Source organism: Pimephales promelas, chromosome 25 (genome assembly GCF_988280905.1).
Source record: "Pimephales promelas chromosome 25, fPimPro1.hap1.1, whole genome shotgun sequence".
Taxonomy (NCBI): domain Eukaryota; kingdom Metazoa; phylum Chordata; class Actinopteri; order Cypriniformes; family Leuciscidae; genus Pimephales; species Pimephales promelas.
Genome location: NC_142793.1, coordinates 17,988,577 through 18,016,560, shown reverse-complemented (window position 1 = coordinate 18,016,560; position 27,984 = coordinate 17,988,577). Strand labels below are relative to the sequence as shown.

At 36.9% G+C, this 27,984-nt stretch overlaps 3 protein-coding genes across 5 annotated transcripts in view; all 3 read right to left on the bottom strand.

Annotated features, from left to right (window-relative positions):
• met (MET proto-oncogene, receptor tyrosine kinase) overlaps positions 1–4,822 on the bottom strand; it is a 44,742-nt gene extending 39,920 nt beyond the window's left edge. The window contains exons 1-3 of one of the 3 annotated variants that reach the window (XM_039646841.2): positions 4,695–4,808; positions 3,339–3,742; positions 695–1,886 (exon numbers count right to left, since the gene is read on the bottom strand). In XM_039646841.2, the coding sequence (XP_039502775.2) occupies positions 695–1,876 (1,182 nt within the window). In that variant the 5' untranslated portion in view covers positions 1,877–1,886; positions 3,339–3,742; positions 4,695–4,808. Of the gene's footprint in view, positions 1–694; positions 1,887–3,338; positions 3,743–4,694 lie in introns of all 3 variants that reach the window. The other 2 variants (XM_039646840.2, XM_089127849.1) reach the window with 2 other exon arrangements.
• A 4,224-nt stretch (positions 4,823–9,046) lies between these two features.
• Positions 9,047–17,968, bottom strand: cav1 (caveolin 1). The gene is made up of 3 exons (XM_039647017.2): positions 17,685–17,968; positions 16,901–17,068; positions 9,047–11,959 (listed from the first exon to the last, which is right to left on the bottom strand). The coding sequence occupies exons 1-3, from the start codon at positions 17,718–17,720 to the stop codon at positions 11,618–11,620; spliced, it is 546 nt and encodes a 181-aa protein (XP_039502951.1). The 5' UTR covers positions 17,721–17,968; the 3' UTR covers positions 9,047–11,617.
• A 1,067-nt stretch (positions 17,969–19,035) lies between these two features.
• cav2 (caveolin 2) lies at positions 19,036–22,666 on the bottom strand. Its single transcript, XM_039647018.2, has 3 exons — positions 22,442–22,666; positions 21,587–21,774; positions 19,036–20,028 (listed from the first exon to the last, which is right to left on the bottom strand). The coding sequence occupies exons 1-3, from the start codon at positions 22,589–22,591 to the stop codon at positions 19,878–19,880; spliced, it is 489 nt and encodes a 162-aa protein (XP_039502952.1). The 5' UTR covers positions 22,592–22,666; the 3' UTR covers positions 19,036–19,877.
• Positions 22,667–27,984: the final 5,318 nt, after the last annotated feature.

Below are 27,984 nucleotides of genomic sequence, written 5' to 3'. Positions count from 1 at the left end.
TTTCTTGTCCAATCATATTTCAAGCAATTCCAAACCATCATGTTGAACAGTGCATCTGAAGGAAATAATACATTAATTATCAGCTTTAATATATCGGCCTAATTTTCTTATCAGGCCGATCACGATAACACTAAAAATTAACATATATCGGCCGATATATTGTGCATCACTAATATTAAGAGATTAACACAATAAATATTTAAAAATCACCTTAGTCCACAGTGAAGAGAGAAAATTGTGTTGATTGTTATATGTTAAATCAGTAACATTTAAACTGCACATGCCCTGTCGTTTCCATTCACCTTCTGTGCCATGCTGACCACAATCCAGCTCTAGATATGTTCGTAGGCTTTATCTTTACATATTCAAAACCTTAACCGCAGTGTATTACTATGCAGATCAGAGCGATGTATGTTTTATAATGAACTCTGGGAAGTAATAGCCCTGCATTATCGACAGGCCCTGAGGGAGTCGTCAGCAGTTAAATTTGTGTCATTTATTGATCTGCATGATTTACCGATTGATCCAACAAATGGTGATGGATAAGTAAAAAAAACGAGGAGGGGCAGTGATTTATGATGGCCCGAGGATAAAGACAAGCAATTGGGCTGACAAGAAGTCAGATTTGCTCTCGGCTGGCGACGTTAGCTAAAATTGACTGGAGAAAACGTATGATTTGGTTGAAACTGCTTACCTGGTTGAAGGTTTTCTCCTCCGACCCTGGGAAGTGATGGAGCTTCCTCGTGTGTCCCTTATGAATGAAATCCCTGAAGAAGTTATTGATGTCCGAAATGGAGATAAGGCAAACGGCAGAGCTGGCGGTGGGCTCCGGTGAGTCGGGTTTGCTGCGGGCAAAGGCAGCAAACAGCACGTCCTCTCCTTCTTTCAGGCCCATCTCCTGCTGAAAGTCATAGCCGACTTTGGCCACATGCGCAGCCTGGAGAACGTTGAAAACCACCTGGGCCGAGCGCTTCTTTCTCCTTCGCTCAGAGTAAATGCACTCAAAGGGCATTTCTACGTAGCGCAAGATCTCAGGATCCGAAGAGCACATGCGTACGATCCTCGTGTGGAAGGCATTCGAGCTGCCACCTTCACGTTGGACGGTGAGAAAATAAGCATATGGACCACTCTGGAAGGAGTAGACGTAGCGTAGTGGGTAGTTTCCACGCAGACCTGGGGCCAAGTCCATGTAGGATTGCTCAGAAAAGAACTCAAAGCCATCTTGAGTCTCTCGCATCTTCCTAACGGAGATGGTGTGGTGGAGACGAGGGCTGGTAATATCAAGAGGCTCCGAGTTGGCGACGAAGAACCTCACGACACCGCTGCTCATCACATTGAGGATCTGCGTGCCAGAGGGTCCTGCTAGGCAGTCTGGGCAACCGTGGCTGCTACCTTTGTTTTTCTCAGAATACATGCAAGTTACTTCCGTATCCAGTGGTCCATCCTCTAACACGTGACGGGTGCAGACGCCGTTCCCCACCGAACCACAGCTGAAGAGCTCAAGGTCGTAGAAAGTTTCAATCACCAGGGCCATATTGGTGTTGTTCGTGTAGGGGGGCTTGTCTTCACAAACAAAGCATGGTTTTGGCACCGAGCAGTCGGGACCCTCATGGACCCGTCCGGTATCATACTTCTGTTTCTTCTTGAGGTCTTTTGACAGAGCGTAAAGCTTGTTGATGGCACCTACATACACAGTTTCATTGAATTCCAACAGCTTCTGGATGGGAGTGTCAGACACAAAGTGAGGAAGGTCGTAGGTCACAGAGAGATCGAGTTTGGAGCTTTCTATCGGTTCCTCACATTGACAATTAAAGCCCCACCACAGCGTTTGAAGGATGATGAGGATGCAAGGGGTTTCAGAATAGTGAATTCTCATCTTTGTTCTTCTGCAGAGTGAAAAAGTCAACATTTATTTAGCATATTAACCATGTAAAGTCTGACATATGATAGAAGCCAAACAAATTGTCTTACGTTTTGTTTCATATTCGATACATCAGGCTTATATAGTGAGAATATGGAGCTTCTGATATCTTCTTCTGATGTCTTGTAATGTAAATCAACTAAATATTTACTACTTACATAAGATGCATTTACAAAATCTGTTGTCACTCTATATCTCCCAACAATATGACTTATTAAGATGGGGGTTGTGTTTAGTTTTACGACCAAAACTCAGCAGTTTTCAGTAGTTACTATCAATCAGAGCATTTTTGTGAGAATTCTGATTCTATAGAGCGCATTAGTGCACAAAACACAAGGACACAAAAGCTTTATGAACTACTCCGAACAAATGGCACTTGTAAATCACAGCCACACTGACTGCAACAACAATGATATCACTAGTTTCCTTGCATTGTAGAAGCCTCAATAATTCACCACTCACTGTGCATGACAAATCCATGGATAAAAGAAAGAGGGCAACTCTAAACGATCCTTGTGCCTCTGACTTGGACAGCACTTTTGTGGCTGTGTACCAGAAGAGGCGAATCATCAAAGAGTCAGCCTACACTGAGTGCACTGCGGTGACAAGTCTAACTTTAGACAGTGTTCTCAAGGGAGTGGTTGATAAACTCAATTAAGCCTGGTAGGCTGCAGACGCCGGAGAAGTGATTTATTGTTGGTGTACTTAAACGCCATTCCTCCAGGAGGTCGCTTTTAAGGTTGAGATGGAAAAAGCAGCAGAGATTGAGAATATGGGATTCACCCTTACTCTTATCTATTGAAGTGTGCTGAGGAGCACTAGGTCTCAGCAAGCTCCAAGTATAACAGTGTGAGAGACTGAAGAACTGTTGCACTTTCTGTCCTTTTGGAAATTCCAGTCAGTATCTTACTGTTTCACATATTAATATTTACCTAAAGATAAACATTGTGAGGTTTAAGATTTTAAAGCCAATTCTTAAGTAAGACCAAATTTTTCTTATCAGAAATTTAGCCCACTCACTTACACTAAAATGACTCTCAAATGTCTGTAACCCCAGAAAAAGAAAGATAGACGTGTTTGGAGATAAGCAAGTCAAGATTTCCAATTATAACTTATTGGAAATCTTGACTTGATTCAGAACTTTTAACAACAACAAAAAAGCTTTCAGTTTTCTCAACTGATGAGTTTCAAGGAAACGTGCAGATTTATAATGACTCACACTGTCAACAGCTAAATACACACCTCCCAGGCAATTCCATGAAAACCCTTCAACTAAAATCATTAGCAACTAAAAACAAAATATTTTAGTAGCAACAACTAATTTACACTTTAATAACATAACTTTCAAATGAATAACCTTCCGTAATACATGTCATCATACTCTAAACGTTCAGAAATAAAGCAAACGCTAACTCACCTGTAAAATAAAACACAACTGTCTGAGACAGAAAGGGAAAATAATCACATCTTTTAACGGTCCGGTTTCCTCAAGATGCGCGCGCGCTGTTTGTGGCGGATGCCAGCAGTCTCGAGATGGGATGCAGCGGTGAGTTTCTGCGCGCTTTCTGGTAAAAAGTTGCCTGCTCTTCCTCCTCCTCTCCGTAACACCGTAATCACTGCCTCGGAGAATGTGTACTCGGGTGACTCACACTCATAATGGGTCAAATCAGTCTAAAGGGTTTGTTGCTGTACTGCATAAACGCGGGTCGTTACTCCAGGGGGCGCGTGCCATTGGATGGAATGGGTCTCTCAGGTGAGCGCAGTCAGATCACTGACAGTTACGTCACTGGCGGTGGAGTAACGGAGTCCGATGATTGGCTGCTGATATTTTACAATTGATAATAGTATTGGGTAAATTCCATAAACATGAAGTAAAATGTTAACATTTGTAGGCATTTTAATGTTTTAAATATGTTTTAGATTTTATCTAAATATCTAAATTTATATGTTCTAACTTCTAGATTAAAAATTTTCCCTTTTTATTAATAAGCTGTAGGATATGGCTTATTTGTATACCTTTAAAACCATAAAAAAATAAACGTCAAATAAAAATGTACGAGGGAAAATAAACGTATTTATTTAGCATTATTATTATTAAATATAATTTCCTGTTTTATTTTATTCCCTTTTTTTCACTTTAATGTTTCTTTGTATTTGAACCATTGTTTAATCAGTTATACTTTTTAAATATTGTTCATTATATATTGTGAGTGAACATTTCTCTTGCTGTTGTTTATGGTATGCATATTCATAATAAAATAGAGTTTATGAAATTTACTAAAATTGATAATGACAGTAGCCTAATAATAATAAGAATACAAAGAAAAAGAACAAAAATAGGAAACTAATAATTTCACTTCCGTTCCTCAATTTATTTATCAAACACTGCATTTGAAGCAAGGATAAAACACAATATTGTCGTGACTAAAAATAAAAGTTGGTTTGGACCTGGATGTCTTAAAATTTTGAGTTCATTAAAATTAAACAGTTGAGCTAAAACAATGCAGGAGATTGGTTTAATCAACAGAAACTCTAAATATTATATTATCTGAACCACATTAATTATCCAAGTTGATTTGACAAAAGAAAAAAAGCTGTGATAACAAATCATCAACAAAACCTTTTACAGTGTGGTGGTAATTTGGAGGTTTTTTTTACTCATGAATCACTCTAATGACCAAACTGGTTAATTGCTAGTACATTATTACATTGTGTAGCATTAAATTCATATGCATCGACCTTCTATCAGTAAGTGAGCTCAAAACATCAATACATGCAAAGGCTCAGGACTCAGGCTTTATGAAGTTTGTCTCGCCACATTAGACCTTGACTGCTCTGAATGTTCCAGGCATTTATTGTTGTTGTTTGAGAGGTTTTGGTTGGGCAAGTGTGCTGATTTATCATATTGCAAAACGCAAATGGAGGGAAGTTTCAGTGGTCAATTTTACACGGCCACCCACCACTAAAACTGAAGTGTGAAATTCTGGACTTATGACTTTCTCTTAAACTATGCAGTATCTTCATCCTCCACCTGCCATGGAATGTTAAGGGCCTCGAGTCGTGACCATGACACATTTGACAAATATTTTGTGGTCTTTTTTTTCAAGCGAAGAGGCTTATCATAATATCATGGGGAAAAAACAGACCTATTTATATTTTTTTTCATTTGGCCAAGGTTTCATTTTAACAACAGATTGTAATGTGGTTTTTGTGGCACAAAGTTCGCATGGCCTGCATACAGGATAACCCTGTGATTAGCACAGAACCTTTGTGTAGCCATTTAAGGCATCGTAACGCCACCTAGTGGTGACCTAGTCCTGGTGTTCCAGATTTATGAACTAATCAATAAAAGTTGTGAGCTGGTGTCTTACACAGAGTGAGTGGAGGGAGGGAGGACACCACAGATAATCTATAAAACTGATCCATATAGATTAGTACCCACTCTAACTTAGTCTCAGGTTTTATTTATGACCTTAAGGTCAATAAAATCCAGGTTAGTGCTGACCTGGTCATTCTCCTATACTGTAAAACCTCATTGACGACTGATCATTTAAACCTGCCATGCACGGTTCATTTGGAAAAGGGCTTTTAAATGTTGCGCACATCAGCAACATTAATTTAACTATCCTCTTGACATTAGTATATTGCATGTATTGTGAAGAATGACTGCTGACATGCATGGATTGATCATTTTAATACAGTTGAATGCCTGTATGACTTTCAGAAAATAAAGATGCAATTCTATCAGTCAAACTTTAGATCTGAATTAAATGTATTTAAATCACAGAGGGAAATTAGATACAGTATAGCCTATCTATTGCAGAAAGTCATTTGGATTTATATTCCTCCGCCCTGGGCCACCTCAAAACCATAATATATTGAGAAACGGATTTGATAGTGTAATTCCAGGAAAAAGTTTTAACAGGGTAAACAAACACAGAGCCACATTTGAAAAACTTTACACTCAAACCAGTTTTACAGCACTTAAGCTGATTAATTCACCCAGTTGGCATAGTTTTCCTCTGGGTCACATGACCGTTCTCAACTTCATTTCTGATTTATTACATAATCATAATATTATTGGTTCTAAAACCTGGTCCTTGACAGCAAACCCAACAGGCTTTATGATTTATTTAAATTGGATAATATTGTTTTTCATTTTGAGCTTCAGGCTCCTTGCAAAAAAAAAAGCATACTTTTAAACTATATTTATTATTACAAAAATAATATGCTTAAAAAGAAAGTAAACTCAATGTAATGTTTTCAAACACTTGATTGCATGTTGTTTACAATTTAAAAGAAATTTGTTTAAATTTAAATTAGTTAGACTTTAGAGTACTTTTGGCCCAGTTTAGATCTTATACATCTTAATATTCATAATTATTTCCATTGTTTTTGAAATATGGTTACAGTGTACTGTCAAAGAAAATGTATCTATTAAACATTTGTAATGATAAAGTTGCAATGTTCATTTAATATATAAACTTTAAATGTAACATCAAAAAAAGCACACTGTGCAGTTAAAATTATAATCAACGTGCATGCTTTAGTCAACACATCAAAATAAGTGTACGTTATAAGGAATGACTAAAGAGTGTTAAAATCTTGACATTACAAAGTGCACTTTAAAATTGTGTTAAGAAAAATAGTGTACTCTCTTTAAGTAAACCTAGGTTACCTTTTATTTCATTTATATTATATTATCTGCAATTAGAGTTTTTAAATATACTTTAAAGATTTGAAATACACTACAAGTGGACATTCAATACAATTAAGCACACTGGTTTCCCTCAAAGAATACGAAGAGCTTTCCTTCAGTCACTCAACAGGCGGCCATCATCCTTTCCAAGGGACACGTTGTTATGGTTTTACAAACGCCATCTGCCACTAAAATCTTGTAGGTGATTGTCCTGAAAACCTTCGCAAAACCACTCAGTTCCACCTTCAGATTCAGTAAACAGTTTAATCTCAAAAAGACAACACGGACAAAAACACTCTGAAACTGAAACACCTGAAATTTTGACAAAAACGGGTAATTTCCTGTTTTCAAATGTTTTAGTCCAGTGTAACAGGCCCTTCTATGGTGACAATGATTCAATCAATGATAGAGGAAGATGAAAACCTGGTGGTGGTGTGGATGGCTGGCTGCTCAGAAAGTACCATATGTTCTGTGTCTGATCAAACAGCTGAGATTTGATTTACCTTGTCTTGTTTGTATGTACTCTCCATGTAAAAGAAAATACAGAAGATCTATGACTCAGTGCAGTTTTGCGTATAGTCTATTCATAGCAGTATATTCTGACGATAACAACATCTGAAAGAAACAGGTGTTGTGATGCCCATGGGGCTAAGGGAAAATGAACAGCCTCCTAAACCATAAATCTTCAGAAGTTTTACTGGGCATAATATCAAAGTGCATAGCAGCCTATAAATTAGCCTATATTAAACACACATAATAGCACATTGAATCAATTCAATGACTCCTCCATATGGATACAATGAATAATCAAAAAGACATGCTTGCTATTGTCTTTATTTAACAGGAGGAGGTGTTTTTACACAACAAAGATGCGTAGACTATACGTAATAGACTAAATCTGCATGGTGACGGTACACTGTAAAAAGTTATCGTGATTTTAACGGTAAAAGGCTGTAAAAATGCTACAGTGAAAAACTGTTAACAGAACCTTTCCTTACTATATACGGTAAATAACTGTAATAGATCTAATAGTAAATTTAATGTAGTAATTTTACTGTGAAATACCGTTAATTTTAAAGTTTTTAGTTTAAGTTAAGTCTGTAAAACCTTGCTAGCATAAAGTCTTGCTACCGTATTTTATACGGTAAATTTCTGGCAACCAAAGCTTCCGGCATTTCACTGTAAATTGAGCACATTTTTTTTTACAGTGTAATGTTTCTCAGTGTTTACCTGACAATAAACCTAGGCCTAGGCTACACAGCAAATGCATCCATAATTTAATCCTTGTCGACTAATAATGGGATGCACCATAAATAAAATTCAAAACTTTTTAAAGGACCGTTGCTGGTCTTTTGAGACCATTTATAACGGTCGAAATGATTTGTTAAAGAAAAGATCCGACTGAAAAGAAATAATTCAGGCAGGAATCACTTCTCACAGTCCAACAGGTGATTGTGTGTGTTAATATCCACAGTTCCCATAGGGGGCAATATATTTCCTTTAAAGAATTTTACAGATTTGAATATAGGTTATTTTCCTAACAAATATTCTCTCGTCAGGCTTTCCCATTTTTTATGTGTGAAAGTGAAGCGAAATTCAGTTGATGCTTTTAACATCTTTATTTTGATTATTATTCTTTTAAGAAATGTTGGCCAGGATTGTATAGTTAACTAAAACCAAAACTATATATATATATATATATATATATACGTTACATTACATATACATAACATTTCATTATTAAAATTTTTTTTAAAAAAGTTAACACGTTAACTGATATAAAATAAAATATACAAAAACTTAATTTACTTCAGACAGTTGGCAAAGGCAACAATTCTCATTTTCATTTACGTGTAGCTGATAACTGAAACTGAAAAAAATGTTAAAAACAACAAATTTAGTAAAATTGTAACTAAAACTTAAATGAAAAAAAGCCTAATTAAAAATATGAATAAAAATTAATAGTATCTTAAAATACTAAAATAATACTGATGACGTTGTCTAAGAAGGTAAAAGTGTTTAGTTTCATTAGACTGGAGGATCCATATGCCACTAAAATGCATTACAAAATAAAACATATTTTTTGAGGTTCAGTCCAAATATTCACTAGAGGCACATGAAAACGAATAAGCAATGATTTATTTCTCTCCACTTTATTTTAGTAACCCTGAGCTTACGTGCTTATTTTTGTCTTCTCTTAAAATACTTCAATATTAATTGCTGTGGGTTTTTCTGAGTACACAAATAAAAAAAAGCCTTAAAATGACCACAGAGAGGTTAAAGCAGCCCAAAAGGGCTTTAAACAAAGTCCTAAAATTAAATCAAAGCCATTTAATCAACAAAACTTTTTTCATTACAAGAAAAGCAAAGCCTGCGGCAGTGCGACCGTCCACGAGCAAATAAAAACGCTGAATGAACCAGACAAATGAAATCAACTTATTTTATATTAAATTTTCTTTAATGTGCACAGCATTATGTGATTTTACAGTTAAAGCAAGGAAAGAGAATTTCAGTTTTCATATAAAAATATGAATAAAAATAACAAGATCTCATGTACAGAGGCAGACTCACTGAAGCAAATGCATCGCCATAGATACTAAGACAGCAGGTAGACAAAGAGGTGACCAGGTCAAAGCGGGTAGACGAAAGGTGACAGAAGTGAGTACAAAATACTATATAAACCCCATTTTAGCAGCAGCCTTTGATGCTGGAAACTTTGCTTTGCTGCCAGTCTTTGCCAGTGTGTGTGTCTGACAGTGAATAAACAGAGAAGCAGACAGGTTTGTTTACGGGACAAATTTCCAAAAACCAAATGATGCCACAATGTTGTACTACAGAAACAAACTTAAAGAAGAAAAATGCAAAAAACTAATTCTTCATCTTCAAAGACTGCAATTTAAGTATATGTTAAGGCTGTGGTAATGTGCTTTAGTGTTAAAAAAGTTCTTCACAACCTCGCTAGCTTAGCTTTGTGTCCTATAGTTGCTAGATTCACATGATGTCTCTCTGGAAGTTGTAAAGACATTCTCTGCCACTCAAAAAGCTGTTGACATGATGACCGGTTTGAAGCGTTACATGTCAGAGCCAGGAACAGTCTCTTTGTTAGTATATGCTGAGTTGGCAAAGGGTTCAGTGAGGGCATCTCTTTTGCCCCGTGTTCGGGCCATCCACCATATTTAGTGGCAACATGCAGTGTGACGGGCAGTCTTAACATCAGCAGGGCCACGCCTACTTTTTTCTCTAATATTCGTTCAGTTTCCCCAAACCTTCTCCCAAAAACAAACAAAACACTTTGGATTACATAAAAAAAGGGAGATGGTACCCAAATGGAAGACTGACAAGGCAAAACTATTTGAATCTTCTATGTTAAGGAACTATTTTGGCTTGGACTTAAAGGAGTAGTTCACTTTTAAAAAAAACTATTGCTAATAATTTACTCACCCCCTTGTCATCCAAGATGTCCACGTCTTTCTTTCTTCAGTCGAAAAGAAATTAAGGTTTTTGATGAAAACATTCCAGGATTTTCTCCATATAATGGACTTCATTGGGAACCAAACGGTTCAAGGTCCAAATGAGAGTTTCAGTGCAGCTTCCAAGGGCTTTAAACGACACCAGACGATGAATAAGGGGCTTATCTACAGTAGGACCCTTTGAGTCATGACTCGAAAAAAGATTTGTTCATTTTGAACAGGAGAGTCACGAACGCTCATCACAGAACAGAGCAAGGCGAGCATTTGTGCTTATAAAACTTAAACTTTGTTATTTATCTTTTAAATGAGCGATCGTTTCGCTAGATAAGACCCTTATTCATCGTCTTGAATCGTTTAAAGCCCTTTGAAGCTGCACTGAAACTCTCATTTGGACCTTGAACCGTTTGGTTCCCAATGAAGTCCATTATATGGAGAAAATCCTGGAATGTTTTGTAAATTCGTGAGCTTAGAATTATAAGGTTCTATCTCCACTTTTGGTCGAAATTGAGTTTTTGACATAATCTGATCAATTAGGTGTTTATTAATGCCTGTGTGGTGTTATTGTTGTAAAAAAAAAGATTAATAGACAAAGCTATAATAGAAGATTATACTACATAACAGTTTTGCCAGCTGGGATGTAAAAACTTTGATGCTCAATATCTCAGAACTACCCTAAACGGAGATAGAACCTTATAATTCTAAGCTCACGAATTGAGTAAATTATCAGCAAAAGTTTTTGTTTAAAAGTGAACTACTCCTTTAAGTGGACGTGCCAATGACAAAAAACCCAACAAGTTCACAGCCTTGTCCCAGCAGGCAAATCTTAAAGAGATAGTTCACCCAAAAATGAAAATTCTGTCTTTATTTACTTAACCTAACGTCATTCCAAATGTATATACCTGTATTGTATCTGTGGGACACAAAGTGGAAAGCTTGCGAAATATTTAACGATAAAAGTTCACATTTTGTGTTGTTTGCAAATTTTCACGGTTGAAATCCAGTTGCTTCAATAGGAATCGAAGTGATTGCTAATACAATTGGACCTTAAAATATATATATTTTTTATTATTTATATATTTATAAATGATATTCTATATGATAGTGACCACTGTCAAGCTCCAAAAAGGACAATAAAAAGCACCATTAAAGTACCATAAAAGTGGTCAATACGACAAGTTCTGTTTCATATCATTCATATGACTTGAATAATAGCACAAGTCACGTGGATCACTTTTATGGTGTTTTTGAAGCTTGACGGACGTGAAATGACACGAGGGTAAGTAAATAATAACAGAATTTGGATTGTTGCATGAACTGTCCCAAAAAGTGAGAATTTTTACGCCCCAAGGAATCCAAAGCTGAAAGGAGACAAAGCTCACGGAGAGGAGAGTCTTACCTAATACAGCGCAACCCTCCATCTCTGTTCACGTTTATTTCGAGGTTTATCATGTGATTTATCTCCCTGCTTTGGACATCGGTTTCCCCCATCCCACCCGTTCCCTCTGGCTCTTTTCCTTCTCCCTGTCCCTACACCACCTTGGTGGCGGTGACCCGCACACTGCTAAAGCACTTCCCCATGGCTTCGAACAGAGGGTCGCAGAAGGTGTGCACGCAGATGGAGTAGACTCGACTGACGCAGTGGATCTCGATTAGGTAGCTCTTCACGCAGGGCACCACGGCCCAGATGTGGATGAAGGAGAGGATGGCGAAGAAGATGCCCCACACCAGGGCGAGCGGGATGCCCACCAGGGCCGTCAGAAGCCTGTAGCACCAGTACTTTGTTACTGTGAAGGTGGTGAAGCTCGCTTTCCACACGCCGTCGAAGCTGTAGGTGCCGGCAGGCTCAGCGATCACGTCCTCGAAGTCCACCTGCAGATGAAAGAGATTTCAGAATTAAATCATTGTGTATTGATATAGTAAAATCAAACATAATTTTGCATTTTGCACAACTAACCCATTGGAGCTGCTTTCCAACTAACCCATGTTTGATAGCTTGCTAAAGGCCTTTACATAATTAACATGATAAACATTTTTCTCTTACTGCATGTCTTCTGCCCTCTGGTGGATTATAAATGATCTTCAGGAAGTAGAAATACTTTTAATATTACTAATAGTATTACTATTAAAAAATCTATCTATCTATCTATCTATCTATCTATCTATCTATCTATCTATCTATCTATCTATCTATCATCTATCTATCTATCTATCTATCTATCATCTATCTATCTATCTATCTATCTATCTATCTATCTATCTATCTATCTATCTATCTATCTATCTATCTATCTATCTATCTATCATCTATCTATCTATCTATCTATCTATCTATCTATCTATCTATCTATCTATCTATCATCTATCTATCTATCTATCTATCATCTATCTATCTATCTATCTATCATCTATCTATCTATCATCTATCTATCTATCTATCTATCTATCTATCTATCTATCTATCTATCTATCTATCTATCTATCTATCTATCTATCATCTATCTATCTATCATCTATCTATCTATCTATCTATCTATCTATCTATCTATCTATCTATCTATCTATCTATCTATCTATCTATCTATCTATCTATCTATCTATCTGTCTGACTATCTATCTATCAATTCAATTCAATTCAAATTGCTTTATTGGCATGACTGTACATATTACAATATTGCCAAAGCTTGTAACACATAGTATAGTGAAGACACAGTAATAATAACAAAGTATTATAACAACTTAAATTAAAATGTACAAATTAAATTAAATCTATCTATCTATCGATCTATTTAAATTAAATCTATCTATCTATCTATCTATCTATCTACCTATCTATCTATCTATCTATCTATCTATCTATCTATCTATCTATCTATCTATCTATCTGTCTGTCTGTCTGTCTGTCTGTCTGTCTGTCTGACTATCTATCTATCTATCTATCTATCTATCTATATATATATCTGTATGTCTGTCTGTCTATCTATCTGTCTGTCTGGCTGTCTATCTATCTGTCTGTCTTTCAAATATCTGTCTATCTATCAGTCATTCTGTCTGTCTATCTGTCTATCTATCTATCTATCTATCTATCTATCTATCTATCTATCTATCTATCTATCTATCTATCTGTCTATCTTTCATATATCTGTCTTCCTATCTATCAGTCATTCTGTCTGTCTGTCTATCTATCCATCCATCCGTCCGTCCGTCCGCCTGTCTTTCATCTATCTATCTATCTATCTATCTATCTATCTATCTATCTATCTGTCTGTCTGTCTGTCTGTCTGTCTGTCTGTCTGTCTGTCTGTCTATCTATCTGTCTGTCTGTCTGTCTGTCTATCTATCAGTCTGTCTATCAATCAATCAATCAATCAATCAATCAATCAATCAATCAATCAATCAATCTGTCTGTCTGTCAGTGGGCTGACATTACTGTAAGACATTCAGCACAATTCCTCCTCCTCCTCCCCCTCTTCATCATCTCCACATTCCTCATAGACAGCATCTTTACACTGTCCAGCCCCCCTGCTCTGGTTCACTCAGACTGGTACGGCCTGGTTCACTTCATGCCCAAGTCCCCTTACTCTAAACCTCCTGCATCAACCGGCAGATTGGATTAGATAGTGCCTGACACCAAACACTAACATTTAGAGAAGGCATGAAAATGTAAAACTCTTTTAATAAGCCCTGGAAAGCTTGGTTCAGACCTTCACAGAGCTGGCAAACCTCACACCATCACTGTATAGCAGTACACTTTCTTTTACAAATACAGACGTGTTTATTTCAGTTGTGACATTTTTGATTATACAGGGAAAAAGCTCACACAAACACACCCCGTCCTTCACGGTCAAACATGAAAGTCAAGATAAAGCTAATATTTATTTAAGAACTCCAATTTGAATCAGAATAGCTAGTCAGAATAAAAACAGACATACCTACATTTTTAAATAGCAATGATCTTTAAACTGATAATATCTGAAAATGACTAGTGCTAGTTCAAACAGGATAGCCTTAGTAGCAAAAAAAGAAATGCTGGTTAACCACCACAGTCTATCTAAGCTGGTTGACCAAAGAAGGCTGACTGGTTATAAGTTAGCTAAAAAGACTGCTAGGCTCACCACAAGATTTGGACAAAATAGAAGAGTGTCTCGAGTAAATTGAAGTTCCTGTAAGAGTGAAATGATAAATTACTACTTGTCCAAGGGCTTGAAACCATCATGACTCAAGTTGGCAACAAAATACCAAATTATACAGTCTTATAACAGCCTATCCTCCCCATTCATTTATCTACATTATATCCCAATTGACTCTACACATAGTTTCCATTACTTGAATATTACAACTATGCCTTTCAACAACGTTAAAATAAACAGTTCTTGAGCTGACTGCACAGTGTTCCCTGATAACACCCTCACTGTACTGACAGAAGTATCAACTTGCATTCTTCAGATCTGGGGGCCTGTCCTTCCACATAGTTAATAAATCACCAGTACATATGGAGGAATAGTGCCACTGATCAATTGAATACAAAAAAAAAAAAAAAAAACGATATAAATAAATCACTTTTTTTAAACGGAATAAACACAATAAAATGTAAATAATAAATGGTTTCAATAAATCACATTTAAAATGGTTTACTTAATGATATTTAAAATGACAAAATATTTAACAATAAAAACAAAATGAAATTAAATAAAAAATGTAAATAAATAAGATACTGTTTATTTAATTAACTGTTTTAGAAAATATATATTGGTGTGTGTGTGTATATATATATATATATATATATATATATATAATGTTTTCAAACTAAAATAAATAGATTTAATTAATCAAATTAAATTAAATACAAAATATAAAATAAATGACCAATAAAAAGACATTTAATTACATAAATGTGTAATTAAATATTAATTATATTTATAATATATCAATTAAATAATATCAATAACATATCAATTAAATAAATAAATAAATAAAGATATTATTTTTAAGTAGTCCTCCACAGTATGCATCAAAATATTGAACTTGGACAGACAACAAAAGTTGTGCAAAAACAATGGCATTGTTGAGGATCCATAAAACAATTCTAGCTATCTTGTTTATTTTTTCTAAATCCTCGATCACGATGGCAACAGCCTGTGATTCATTTCAAATCGCAAATTCATGTGCAATGACTAACAAACCCACCAAATCCTTGGTACTGTAACTGTATTATGGAAGGTTTTTATATTGGTCAGCCAGGATTTATAGTCTTTCTTCAAACACTGTATACTACAAGCATAATCTCATGCATTCGTGATGACTACACGGAGGTCACTAGACTGTGCTCTGGCCAGATTCCCACGTGGAATCCTGCTCCAGCGTGCTATTAAAAGAATGCACTTTTATGAGAGGAAAATATTCAGTTCCAAGGGAACGCTACGCATGTGTTTCTGCACACAAGGATCTTTGATGTGGATGTCTGTGGGAGTGCACTTGAACCACGAGTGCATCATGGTCTGGAGGAACGCCCCATGTGTGTGTGTGTGCGGAGAATTTTTGAAAATGGAGATGGGAATTCCCTGCTACGCTCTCCTACACAAGACCCCTGCGAGTGCTCAACCCCTTTTAAGGACAAAATAAAAGGACTGTGTTCGTAAAACGAGTCCTTGTGACAGCTATCCCATACAAAGCAAATTATAAACAGAAAACTTGCTTTCAGTGTTCTCTGGATTCAATTTTCAGTCAAATCATAAGAGGCTTTCAACTGCATGTGTCCTCAGGGATGTGACTCAGTGTCATGTTTTGGTGGGAGGGGAAAAGACATGTGAAAAAATAATGTGAAAGGGTGGGGATGGATGCAGGGGGGTCGTTTTTTTTTTTTTTTTTTTTAAAGCTGAGTGTATCATCAGGTTGACTTTTCTTTCAGGGAGAGTTGCTATGCAAGGCATCGCCCCACGCCCAGGAAAATTTTCAGTAAGAATGTTAGGTGTGCAGTCTTTGCTCAAAAACAGGAAACTGTTAATATTTTCTCTATAAAAAAAGACCTTACTCTGACAGCTCGTCACCACATGGGAGTTATCACAGTATCATTCCCGTCCAAATGAGAGCAACGGGCAATTATTGCATGCACGGATTTCACAAACTTGTGCCACAGTCCCAACATTTCACATTGAAGAGACAGCTGCTCCAGTGGTAATTGTTTCCACCCTGATGGAAAAACCAGCCTAAGCTATAGCTGGATTTTCTAGCTGGTCTAAGCTGGTCTAGAACTAATTTGATTACTGGTCTATGAGGTAGAACAAGCTTAGACATCAACTGCTGCTCCAAAACACCTAAAGAAGCCTGGTAGGGACACCAGCACATCAGTATCATATATAGAGTCCAGGTGAGACTGAATGCAAGTGCGTTTAAAAGTAATTTTAAGGTTTTGCAAGTTCTATAACAGGATTTGAAAGACAGCTGCTTGCCGTACTTGTTTCCAGTGCCACCATGTCTAACTGACCAGTGACTCATCGCCTTTGTTATGAAGCCAAACTTTCTCTTGAGTTAAACTATTAGGATATGCATACACTATAATGCATAACGTTTATAAGCATAACGTTTATTAGTTATGATATACATATATATAGGTTAGTAATAGTTATGATAATTATAATACAACTAATTCTTAATAAATTACATTATATAATAGATTCATTCTAATACTAAAATAATTACGTATGAAAAGTTGCATGCAGTTGTAACATTGTACTTATTATAAATGCATTTAAAGTGACTGGCCAAATAAAAAAAGTTGCAAAAAGCAAAAAAAAAATTAAGTGAATGACCTACCTTCACCACGTCGTCATTTAAATGTTTTGGGTCCCGGTTGACCAGGTCAATCTCCTTGGTGTGGACATCCCGAAGTGTCTTTTCGTTGATGCTGTCGTTATCCATTTCTTTATTATTTGGTTTGTAAATGTTCCCCTGTTTCCTGATGAACGGTGAGTGAGCGTATTCCTGCGGTTCCAAAGAAAACAGAAAATGAAGTTCATGAGCTTTGGAGGGGAGACTGGGGCGCAACTCAGCACAGCCCTGGCATGGGATGGTTTTAAGCGGATAGAAATGAAGCACCACACCCCTCTGGAACACAGTTGAGCGACCCGCCGCAGGGCGGCGCCATTTTATACACCGCGCGTGCGTTGCTCTTATTCCACAGCAGAAAATATAAAAGAAATACACCCACAACTGAAATATCAAACTTTTAGTACGTGCTTTAAATATATTAGTTATTCTGAATAAATTAAAAAAATGCATTGCGCTCCGTCAACATGCGCTGCAAACTTTAACAAATTATTCCACCTGAAAGTGAGCAGTTCATTTAGTCAATATTCGTATTCCATCAATTTGTGTTTGCACAAAGTGTGCACAAAGTAAACAAGGGAGGCTTGCCGAACAAATACATGCCAGTAAAAGATATAACACCTACATTATCCAACATGCGCGAAAACAAATGGAGCAAGTGCCAGCACACCGCCTCCATGATAAACCCCAAAAAGTGTTTGAGTAATAAGTTGCACAATGAATTGGCATCAAAAATGAAAGATTTCCGAGGTAAAATAGTTGTAATTCTCACCTCTTCAGGTGTCCCGTCCTTGTATCCGCTAGTCATGCTGTCCTGTGAGTGACTGAAGTCGGCTCAGAGATGAGTGTGTGTGGAAACTAGACAATCAGTACAGAGGAAGCAGTGTGGGAGGCGTGGGGAGATACTTGCTTTGGGGAGTCCTCTTCCTTACAACAGCCCTCTTTTTTGCCAAATGAAGTCCCATAAACCTTTATCTATTAAATGTTTTTATCTCCCCTTCAACCTCTCATGGCATTTGTGGGAGTTTCTCTCAGTCACTGAGGAGGACATGCTGTTCAATGAATGAAACCTTCCATTAGCCTGCCACTCACAGAGCTACGCAGTATTAGTGGTTGGTTGGAGATTTTGACGTGATTTTTCCCCAAATGGGAGGCATATTTGGGCACTGTACCATATTTTCTTGCACGGTCGTGTACTCGCTTAGAGCAAGGGTACAATAATCCCTATTTCTCCACGTTAGAGCAAGGGAGAAATAATCACAAATAAAAAGCAACACAAATTGGGGGGAATTAATGGCGATAGGGACACTTTTTGCCATTGAAATTAAAAAGTGTCCAAATCAACCTGAATTCAGAAGTATGTGGATTATGTAGTGACCAAAATAAATTGGCAAACCAAACTATTAATTTCACAGCTATATGATGTTTTAAACCTAACACTTATTGGTTACTATTTTAGTTTTAGAGTAAAGTTTTAGCTCTGTAAAGAAATTCATTCTTGACTTGAAATGTATAAACCTGAAAATGTGACTCTCTAAGGTCGGTTTGCATACCAAAACACACCTCAAGGCAAAACCTGCACTTTAGTTTGGAATGTTTTCAACAATAATGCAGTTGTAACTTGTGATACTTAGGCTATGACGTTTCAATAATTTACTTTACATATCTATACATCTTTTAGTGTCCATTTATTCTACATTTGTGTATCTAGTTCAGATGCTGGGATGTGCAGGCAATGCAAAATATGCAAACAATGACGAGATAGCTAGCGGCCAAAGGTCGCTGTTGCTCAGGTAAAAAAGTAGCATGTATTACATCTGTTTAAAACTTTATATAATGTTTTAAATAATTATTACTTTATATTTACTAACTATTCCTCATAGTAAACCTATTATTCTGCAAAATAAGAATGCAGATTGAGACATTATTAAAACCCATCTGTTAAGAACTTAAAAGAACACAGACCCTTTTCTAAAAACATACACGTTTAAAGCGGCTGCATTTATATCTGCTGCATTGAACATGACCCGCAAAGGGTTTTTCACATTGCACAAGATGTTAAATCTTGTCAATTAAACATTCATGTGCCTCACAGTGATCTTCATGCAAAAGAAAACAGTCCATTCAAATTCCAAAAATAATTTTATTTGTGAACTGAAAGGCATTTAGTGCTGTCTTTCATAAGCTGAGCTGTGTTCAAGATGTTTGCTACATGACATCATTCAGCAGGGGTGAGGAAACGGCACCTGAGCCACTAATGTTCCATTGCACAGTCAAATATTCCATTTACTCGGAGGAGCCACTAACAAAGCACAATCAATGGCAAACAGCATGTCAAATGTGGCTTTGCAAGTCAAACTAATCGCCATTTGGTCTCTATTTCATCATTACAAAAAGAAGTCATTAATACGAAAGAAAACGTGATATTTGTATAATGCTCTATATAATAGGAATGTACCTGAAAATCATAAATAGTTTGCACATTGAAATTCCATCAAATCATCTAATTTACTCTTGTTGATAAAAATCGATCAACTCCAAACAATATAAATAATAAATCGCACAACACTACAACCCTATTTGGAAGTAGTTGCATATTTGTTTTCCTTACAAGCACATCATGAGCTTATTGCAATGTCATATTACATGCAGTAGCACAATAAATCTCAATCATTACAATAAAATCTTTAAAAAGTCACAAAAGCTTAATTAGACTTACATAACAGTATTGAAAAATCATGTAAGCATTGACGCCGCCCATTACAAGGTGGACATGTCCGTGGCTAAAAAAACGGAATGAATATTTCAATTGTCTACTGAAGTGAAATAAAAGTTCACTTCTCTTTGCTTCAGAAGTCAAGGACAACTTATCCTTCAGCTAATAACCCTCAAAAAGGAGGCCAGAAGAACAAAACAGAAAGATTCTGCAACACTTCTATGCGGAGTTAGATCTGGACAGACTTGCTCAGTTTTGCACAGTCTTGATATTGATGGATGACAAGCACCGTCCAATGCTGAAGAAGAAAGGCCCTATAAACATGTCCATCAAGCTGGTCCAGATCACTTGGATGGAGGGGAGTGTCATCATGCAGCCATGGATCATTGGCATCACCACCCTGCAGATGGAAAATAACTCATCATCATGTGTGCTGATATATAGGGCTTATATAATAATCATTCACATCAAGGTGAACGAGTTCCTCTCTCTTTGTTCCGGAGTACAAATGTACCCTGGAAAGTGTGCGAAGCATTATCCTTCATTTCACATGGTCCCATTAAATCATCACCTTTGATATTGTTGACCTTAAAAACATATGCAAGATGTGTCACTGGCCATCTGTAAGGAATTTATGAGATGAGAGAATATATAAAATCGTATTTTTTGTAACAAAGTCTTTTAGGGCATTCATAACATTAAACTAATTTATAATTAACCACATTATTGTGAGCAAAAAAATTATTTGTGAGTGGTGCCTCACTTGTGCAAAACTCACATCCTCAATGTTGTGGGTGTTTGCTTGGGTGTTGCTATGTAGTTGCTATAGTTCTCTGAGTTTTTAGCACTATTTTGGGTGGTTGCTAGGGTGTTGCTATGCTGTTGCTCCAGTTCATTGCGATTTAAGCTCTATGCTTGGTGTTCTAAATAGTTGCTAAAACATTGCTATGTATTTGCCAATATTCAGCCTGATTTGTTTTACACTATATTTGGTGTTCTATATGGTTGCTAGGGTGTTGCTTTGCAGCTTTTAAGGTCCTGTGGGTTTTAACACTATACTTGGTGATGTAGGTGAATTTTAGGGTGTTGTTGCTTGCTAGGATGCTAGGATGGTTAGTTTTGGAAAAATAAAAATGCATCATTCATGTCTGTGACACGTTAAATATACAAAATCCTATAAACACATTGCTACGCAATTATTAAGGTGCGTACTAGGTGGTTGGTATAAGGATTTCTGGGTAGATGCTATGTGATTAATACTTACCCCAAATAAAAACAGCCAATTTCCAATTCTTTATAATATTGAATTATTTTTCACTTTGTTTTAGCATCTACCTGACTATATGAAGCTAAAATTATAAGCACAATCTCTTAGAAAAGACACATGTACTATCCAACAAACCCCACAATCTAAGTTGTCGCCCACTATAGCAACATAGACATGCAAAATTTTAAAAAGTAGTTTTCTCTTCTTCCTTAATGAGGTACATCTTGACATTTGATCTTATCTGGCAAATGTGTCAGCACGACTCATTCCTAAGCTAATGGGGTCACTCTGCTACTCTGGGTTGTAAAGTTTTTAAAGTGTGCACCTCAGGAACACTGACCCTGAAAGAGCTGCTGATGTAAACTGCACAAGGGTCAAGCACCATGCTTTGCCAAGTTTCTGCTTGCATGTGTCAAACCCCTAAGAAGTCGGGGGGGGGAAACCCACTTGACTAGAATGTTAACAATCCAATGAGAGTTATGTGTGGATTTTTCCACCATATGTGAAAATGCAGGCCCACCTGTGCTGCACAAAGCCTGTACGCAAGACTTTCTCTGTGTTATTTCTTCAATTTTGTCAAATGCCAGTCTTTATCTAGGTGGGAAGTGGCCATGGCAAATATTTTGCAATTGGGCAGTGGAAAATACAACAGAGAGCCAACAGCCTTCCCCAACAAGAAGTCTTTTCATACCAAATATGTATACAGCTGAGGATCCCGAAAACAATCCCCGCAATAAATGCCAAGGGAATAGCCAGAAACGTGGTGAGGATCCGGTAGAAGACGTATTTCACCAGCTCGAACACAGCATGACTGCTGATCCACACTCTGTCAAAGCTGTGTGTAGAGATCGGCTCAGCAATGATGTCTTCAAAACCAACCTGAGGAATCAAACATAAAATATGAAAATCAATAGTGCACAAACTCAACTACTAAATTAGTCCAAATTTTAACTATACACCTATAAAGAACAAAAGATCAGTGCTGATGAAAGTCTAGGTAACACTTTATGTTGATGGTCCTTTTGGAACATTCTGTTGACTATTAGTAACTTCATGTCAACTTGCTACTAACTCTCATTAGAGTAGACTGTCTGCTTAATATCTGCTAACTCTTTATTTTGATGGTCATCAACAGACATACTACTGTCTATAAGTAACTTAGCAACTACATGTCAACTTATTCTAACCCCAAGTCTACTAATACTAACACTAGTAGTAGGTGCAACGTTACTTATCAGAATGTGTTGAAGGGACCATCAAAATGAAGTGAAACCAGTCTATTTTGTTTCTAAAATAATGAGGCTACTGTAGGCCATGCAAAACAATCAAGCCAATAAAAATGATTATTACTGCGCATGTGCAATTAAACTTAGTAAAATAGAATAGAAAAACATGAATGCACGTGATGGCGGTAAGTGAAAAAAAAACTTCGCTTCATACCGTGAGCATCAACTCTTGTATCAACGATGTTTGGCACCGATGTTTAGCCTATTAATAGAATAAGTGATAGTGCTAGTAAAATATCTCGCATTCAGTTGTCACCTACCTTTAAATGCGAGTTAATATCTTTAGGATCTCTGTCCGGGACCTCCGAATACACTTTCGGTTTTTTACCAAGTATAGGTTCAATCGATCTATTGAATTCATCCTCATCCATAATGACACTGGTCTCCGCTTTTTCTTTTTCAAGCCCCATTTTTTTTGTTTTGGAGATGCGAGGCGCGCACTGCTGTCTGTCGCGCCTGCTGTACACGCACTGTGCGCTCGAGACAGGACGCTTCCACGCCCCTCACGGAAGACGCGTTCACGCGCTGACAAAACCGGACAAAACACACACACACACGACGCTCATTCACTGGTTCAGACAAATGTGGAACAACGATAAGGAACCTTTTTAGGAATAAATCCCTGTCTAGCCGTCCTTATCTCAAAACGTCGTTTATTGAAACAGAATTCAAGGAATGTAACATAGGCTATTGTTTCCTCTAGAGTAGCCTATACTGTAGGTCGCTATTTGAAGTAACGTTACTTTTTCTTCAACCGTTTCATTCATTCATATTCATATTCATATTCATATTCATTCATATAAAGTTTTTAAACTTTATGGCATTGCTAAATGTTTATCTCCCTCCGTTTTGCTTTTCATTAATCATTAAGCTACACTGGATTCTTGGAGGAGACATTTTTATTTACACATATGCCTAAAAGTTCTTTATACAACCATATTGTCCTGAGGAATCCCTTTAAGGTCACCTGTTAAAAATCAATTAAAAGCAACATTGATTTTCTGGAACTCCATCCAACAGACTGTCTCCACACAATTGATTTTATGCATAAACTGTACTGTTTTAAAACCAAATGTACTAGGCTATCTTAAAGGGCAGTATTTTTTTTAGATTTCAGACACAGTCTTAACTTCAGCCAATAGGCTGCTCTCCATATTTTTTTTACACTGGACACTACATTGATTCTATTTGGTTTGCTATTTGACTTTTTAAAGAGACAGTTCACCCAAAAATTAGGATGATGTCATCAAAAAACCTGTCTTTGTGTAAAATGTCAGGGTAATGGAACAGCCCTGATACTATATAATGAAAAAAGCATGACACCTTTTTGCATAATCGTTTAAAATTTCTTGTATTATAGTAATATTTTAACTAAAAAATGTTGCCTTTATTTTTTCACCAAATCAAAGTCATGTGGTGCAACCAACATGCTTAAAAAAACCTAACAAAATGAAAGTGGATGGGGACCAGCTTGATCATTCTGCTAAACATGTAGCCCTAACACTTTGTTTTCATAATTCTTACCAAATGTCTGAATATAATGTTTATCTATAACCAGAGGGAATGGAGGGAGTTTCACTGGAACTAATACACACATAAACAACAAACTCATTGTGTTAACAGTCGGGAGGAAAAAGGGGTGAGGCCGTGGCGGCTCATGACAGCAGAGCAAAAGCACAACAGAGGGAGTGAAAAGCACATTCTACCCACATGGACACGCACAATACAGGCCATAATCCCTATGGATAAACACACAGCTGATTTTTTAACAGCAAAACAGCATGTGTGACTGAAGCGGTGATCAAACTTTGTCAGCATCATGATTCATGAATGGTCTATGAAAGATGATCTCGAGTTTGATGGGTGTACTGTATTTTTTATTTATTTTTGGTCCAAATAAAAATGTGAAACAGAGCAATCAGACTTCACTGCTAAGCTCTTCAATAAATGTATCTGTAAGTACTATAATCTGTGATGAAGGGTTTGGCATGCAAGTCTGATTGATCTATTCAGGAGCAATCTTTTACAGTCATAATAACTTCAGTTCAACAGTTTTCCCCTTGAGGATATGCCACGGGACCAGCCCAACAAGCTACTGAAGCGAAGTAATCAAACCAATATGTAATTTTTATGACAAATAAGCAGGTGAATGACAGCTTTCTTATAAGGTTGAATAAAACAAATCAAATTTAATAGCTGAGGTTTACATTATTAGCAAATCAAGTGAGGCATTTTTAAAATCCTCTCAAAATCATACTTTCCATGAGGACTTGGTATGTTGGTCATGACGATTTTTGGGCACTTGGGTCAATAGCATTGATTATATGAAGAGTTCAGATGCAAAAGCCTCTAAGTGCCATTTGAAATTTTCTTCTAGAATGATCATTTTTATCAAGGTTGTATATTTAAGTTCAGTGATTTCACTTAAATGGCAATGATAATTACCTATTAATTGTTGTTTAAGTGAAATTACTGAACTTAAATATACAAGTTTGACAAAAATCATTGTTAAAGAAGAAAATTTCAAATGGCATTTAGAGGCTTTTGCATCTGAACTCTTCATATACACTCACCTAAAGAAATATTAGGAACACCATACTATTACTGTGTTTGACCCCCTTTCGCCTTCTCTGCCTTAATTCTATGTGGCATTGATTGGTCAGAAACAATGCTCAGATAGGCTGTTACATTTAAACGATGCTCAATTGGCACTAAGGGGTCTAAAGTGTGCCAAGAAAACATCCCCCACACCATTACACCACCACCAGCCTGCACAGTGGGAACAAGGCATGATGGATCCATGTTCTCATTCTGTTTACGCCAAATTCTGACTCTACCATCTGAATGTCTCAACAGATATCGAGACTCATCAGACCAGGCAACATTTTTCTGTCAAATTTTGGTGAGCTCTTGCAAATTGTAGCCTCTTTTTCCTATTAACTACTAGTGGAGATGAGTGGTACCCGGTGGGGTATTCTGCTTTTGTAGCCCATCCGACTTAAGGTTGTGCGTGTTGTGGCTTCACAAATGCTTTTCTGCATACCACGGTTGTAACGAGTGGTTATTTCAGTCAAAGTTGCTCTTCTATCAGCTTTAATCAGTCGGCCCATTCTCCTTTGACCTCTAGCATCAACAAGGGATTTTCGCCAACAGGACTGCCACATACTGGATGTTTTTCCCTCTTCACACCATTCTTTGTAAACCCTAGAAATGGTTGTGCGTGAAAATCCCATTAACTGAGCAGATTGTGAAATACTCAGAATGACCCGTCTGGCACCAACAACCATGCCATGCTCAAAATTCTAGCGTGTTTCAAAATCAGCAAGTCTTTTAAAATATAAAATAATTTGACTTTTTAATGGTAAGGTTAGCACAGACCGTAAAATACATGTGGTGTCAACAATGTTATGATGTATGATGACAAAAATGTACACTCGCATGCTCAGGGTGTGAGGAAAACTGTTCATCCTAAGGCACAAACAGTGCTAGGGATTTTTGATGAATTAGCCAAAGGTCACATTCCATGGTTCTGTGATATAAATCTACCTGCAGAAAAACAATGAAATCAGCACAATGATGTAGTCACCTCATCTGTTAAAGCTCTCAGCTCTGTGAATCTCCTTATACCGGCACATCACAATAAACCCTGACATGCGGTAATCGTGAGAATCAGCCTAGCAATGTTACTCTATTGTTATCACCTTCCAGGTCTGGAACCTCATATTTTCACATGCATTACAGTACAATTACTACAATTACACTATAAAAAAATGAAGTGTAAATATACAGTATTCCTGGCTAGGGCAGGCAATTGGCAATCAAAACAGATTTCAATAGTCTTCAGCCGAAGGAAACAGCACTCACTGATAATAAAAGTCTTTGCTTAAACATTGCATAACTCATTCAGACATAAAAGCTGCATTTGTTTCTCCATTGACGCTTATAAAGACTGAACTTAGATCAACTTAAGGAAATGAAAGACTAGAGAGATTACATTAGCCTTCATGGTCTCTGCCAGCATGTACCTTTGTCTATACAGATCAAATTTAATGCTTTGTAACTTTTCCAAGCACATTGAACCTGTCAAAACCACCCAATCTCTTCATCTGTACCCACGTTGCTCTGTGCTTGCGAACACACACTGGCTGAAGGTGTGGTAAACACACCAGGGATCCGCCCAGAGCCCGAGGTCGCATTAGTCGATAGAGCTTTGCGGGAGGAGATAAATACGTTTTTTCCATCTGTACTAACTGTGGAGCAGCTTTTGCAGAGGTGTTGCATGAACAAGCCCTCGAGTCCTTACAAGCTTCAATGCTAGCTGCCCAGTCGCACACAGAGGAATATTCATCTCCATCGCATGACAGACCCCTCAAACCATTTTCCAGCATAGTTTAGATCAGGTAGATGACTCTTAACATTTCAGATCGTGCATACCGGTGCTGTTGCACAACAGCTTCAGGTGTGTCTTTTCCCTTCATTTTAGGCCAAGTCTGGAAATGCTGGCCAGTGATCCTGTTTCATGCACTTCCTTTGTGCTTTTATAAGCTGCCCTATAATAAATTTTCCCTTCATGAAAACATACTGCCACACTGGATACAGTGGATAGAATCATAAACTCAGAATGTTTAGAAATCATATTAGTTGTTAATGATCACATAATCACATTAGGGTGAACATAGGAGTGTGTTAAATATTTTTTACATTTATGTTAATATTTAATAAAACTAATAAAACTCATTTTAAATAACATCTAAAGTAAAAAGACATTTCTTTGTGAATATTTCGTGTTTTTTCCTGTGTCCTCAATGTTGTTTCCATCATGTTACCTCATGTTCGAGTATGCCTATTTTCCTACTGTATGTAGTCCCGCCCCTTTTCAGCGTTGCGCTCGTTGTCTTTTGACTTCCGGTCTTTGTTTGCACAGCAATCTTGCATAGTTATGAATGAACTGCTCGTAAAAAAATTCCCGTTAGACATTTGTTAAGACATGCTTTACAATGCTTATGATAAACATTACAATGCTCATGATAACTTTTTTTTAACTCTACAATAAGGAAATCCACTTCACCAGGTAATTATTCCTCGACAGCGATGCCATAGAAATATAGGCTACAGAACCGGAAGTTCAAAGACAATATTCTAAAGATGACGGCGCCCACGTTTCTCTGGTGCATAAGGTCTCTATCTATGTAAAAATGATTAGTCCAAAATGAGTATTATGTGATGTCTGAATGCAGTATTCTTAGACAATGGGCATAGCACGACTAGTCAGGTCAACAATTCCAACATGGCATCATCCTTCTCCAGAAAAATACATTTATAAAACCACAAAGATCTCTAGACAGATGAAGTAAACAAATCTTCCACCCTGATCCCATTAAATAAAATTGAAGGAACTTTTTAAAATAAGTTATTAAATAAAATTAAAGATATCTATCTGTCTAGCTAGCTATATAGCTAGCTATCTATCTGCATCATTTATGGTTGCAAAACATGAATGTGTTACATAAACCAATTATTTTTATTCACACTTTAATTTATCATTTTCACAGTTAGCTATTAACTATGTGTACATTTTGACAGAAAACGCTGGAGTAGCCGTGCAGTCCAAAGCAAACACTGTCAACCGTCACTGCTCTAGTAGTTTTCCAGACTTGTTTGCACTGGAATATGATGACTACACTTGAATGTGCTACCTGAATTAGTGTGCATAAAAACCATGCTAGCCACGGACCCCCAAATTCAAACAGTGAAGTTTTACAGGAACACTCCCCCTGATTCTGTGCCAAAAGAATGATGGCTA

Excerpts from the sequence above, each read along its gene's own strand:
- cav2 (XM_039647018.2), bottom strand. The coding sequence starts at position 22,591 with ATGGGGCTTGAAAAAGAAAAAGCGGAGACCAGTGTCATTATGGATGAG. Across the intron at positions 21,775-22,441 it reads ATATTAACTCGCATTTAAAG|GTTGGTTTTGAAGACATCAT; the intron begins GTAGGTGACAAC and ends TTGATTCCTCAG. Across the intron at positions 20,029-21,586 it reads CTCAGCTGTATACATATTTG|GGTGGTGATGCCAATGATCC; the intron begins GTATGAAAAGAC and ends TTCCATCTGCAG.
- cav1 (XM_039647017.2), bottom strand. The coding sequence starts at position 17,720 with ATGACTAGCGGATACAAGGACGGGACACCTGAAGAG. Across the intron at positions 17,069-17,684 it reads AGGACGGGACACCTGAAGAG|GAATACGCTCACTCACCGTT; the intron begins GTGAGAATTACA and ends TTGGAACCGCAG. Across the intron at positions 11,960-16,900 it reads TAAATGACGACGTGGTGAAG|GTGGACTTCGAGGACGTGAT; the intron begins GTAGGTCATTCA and ends TTTCATCTGCAG.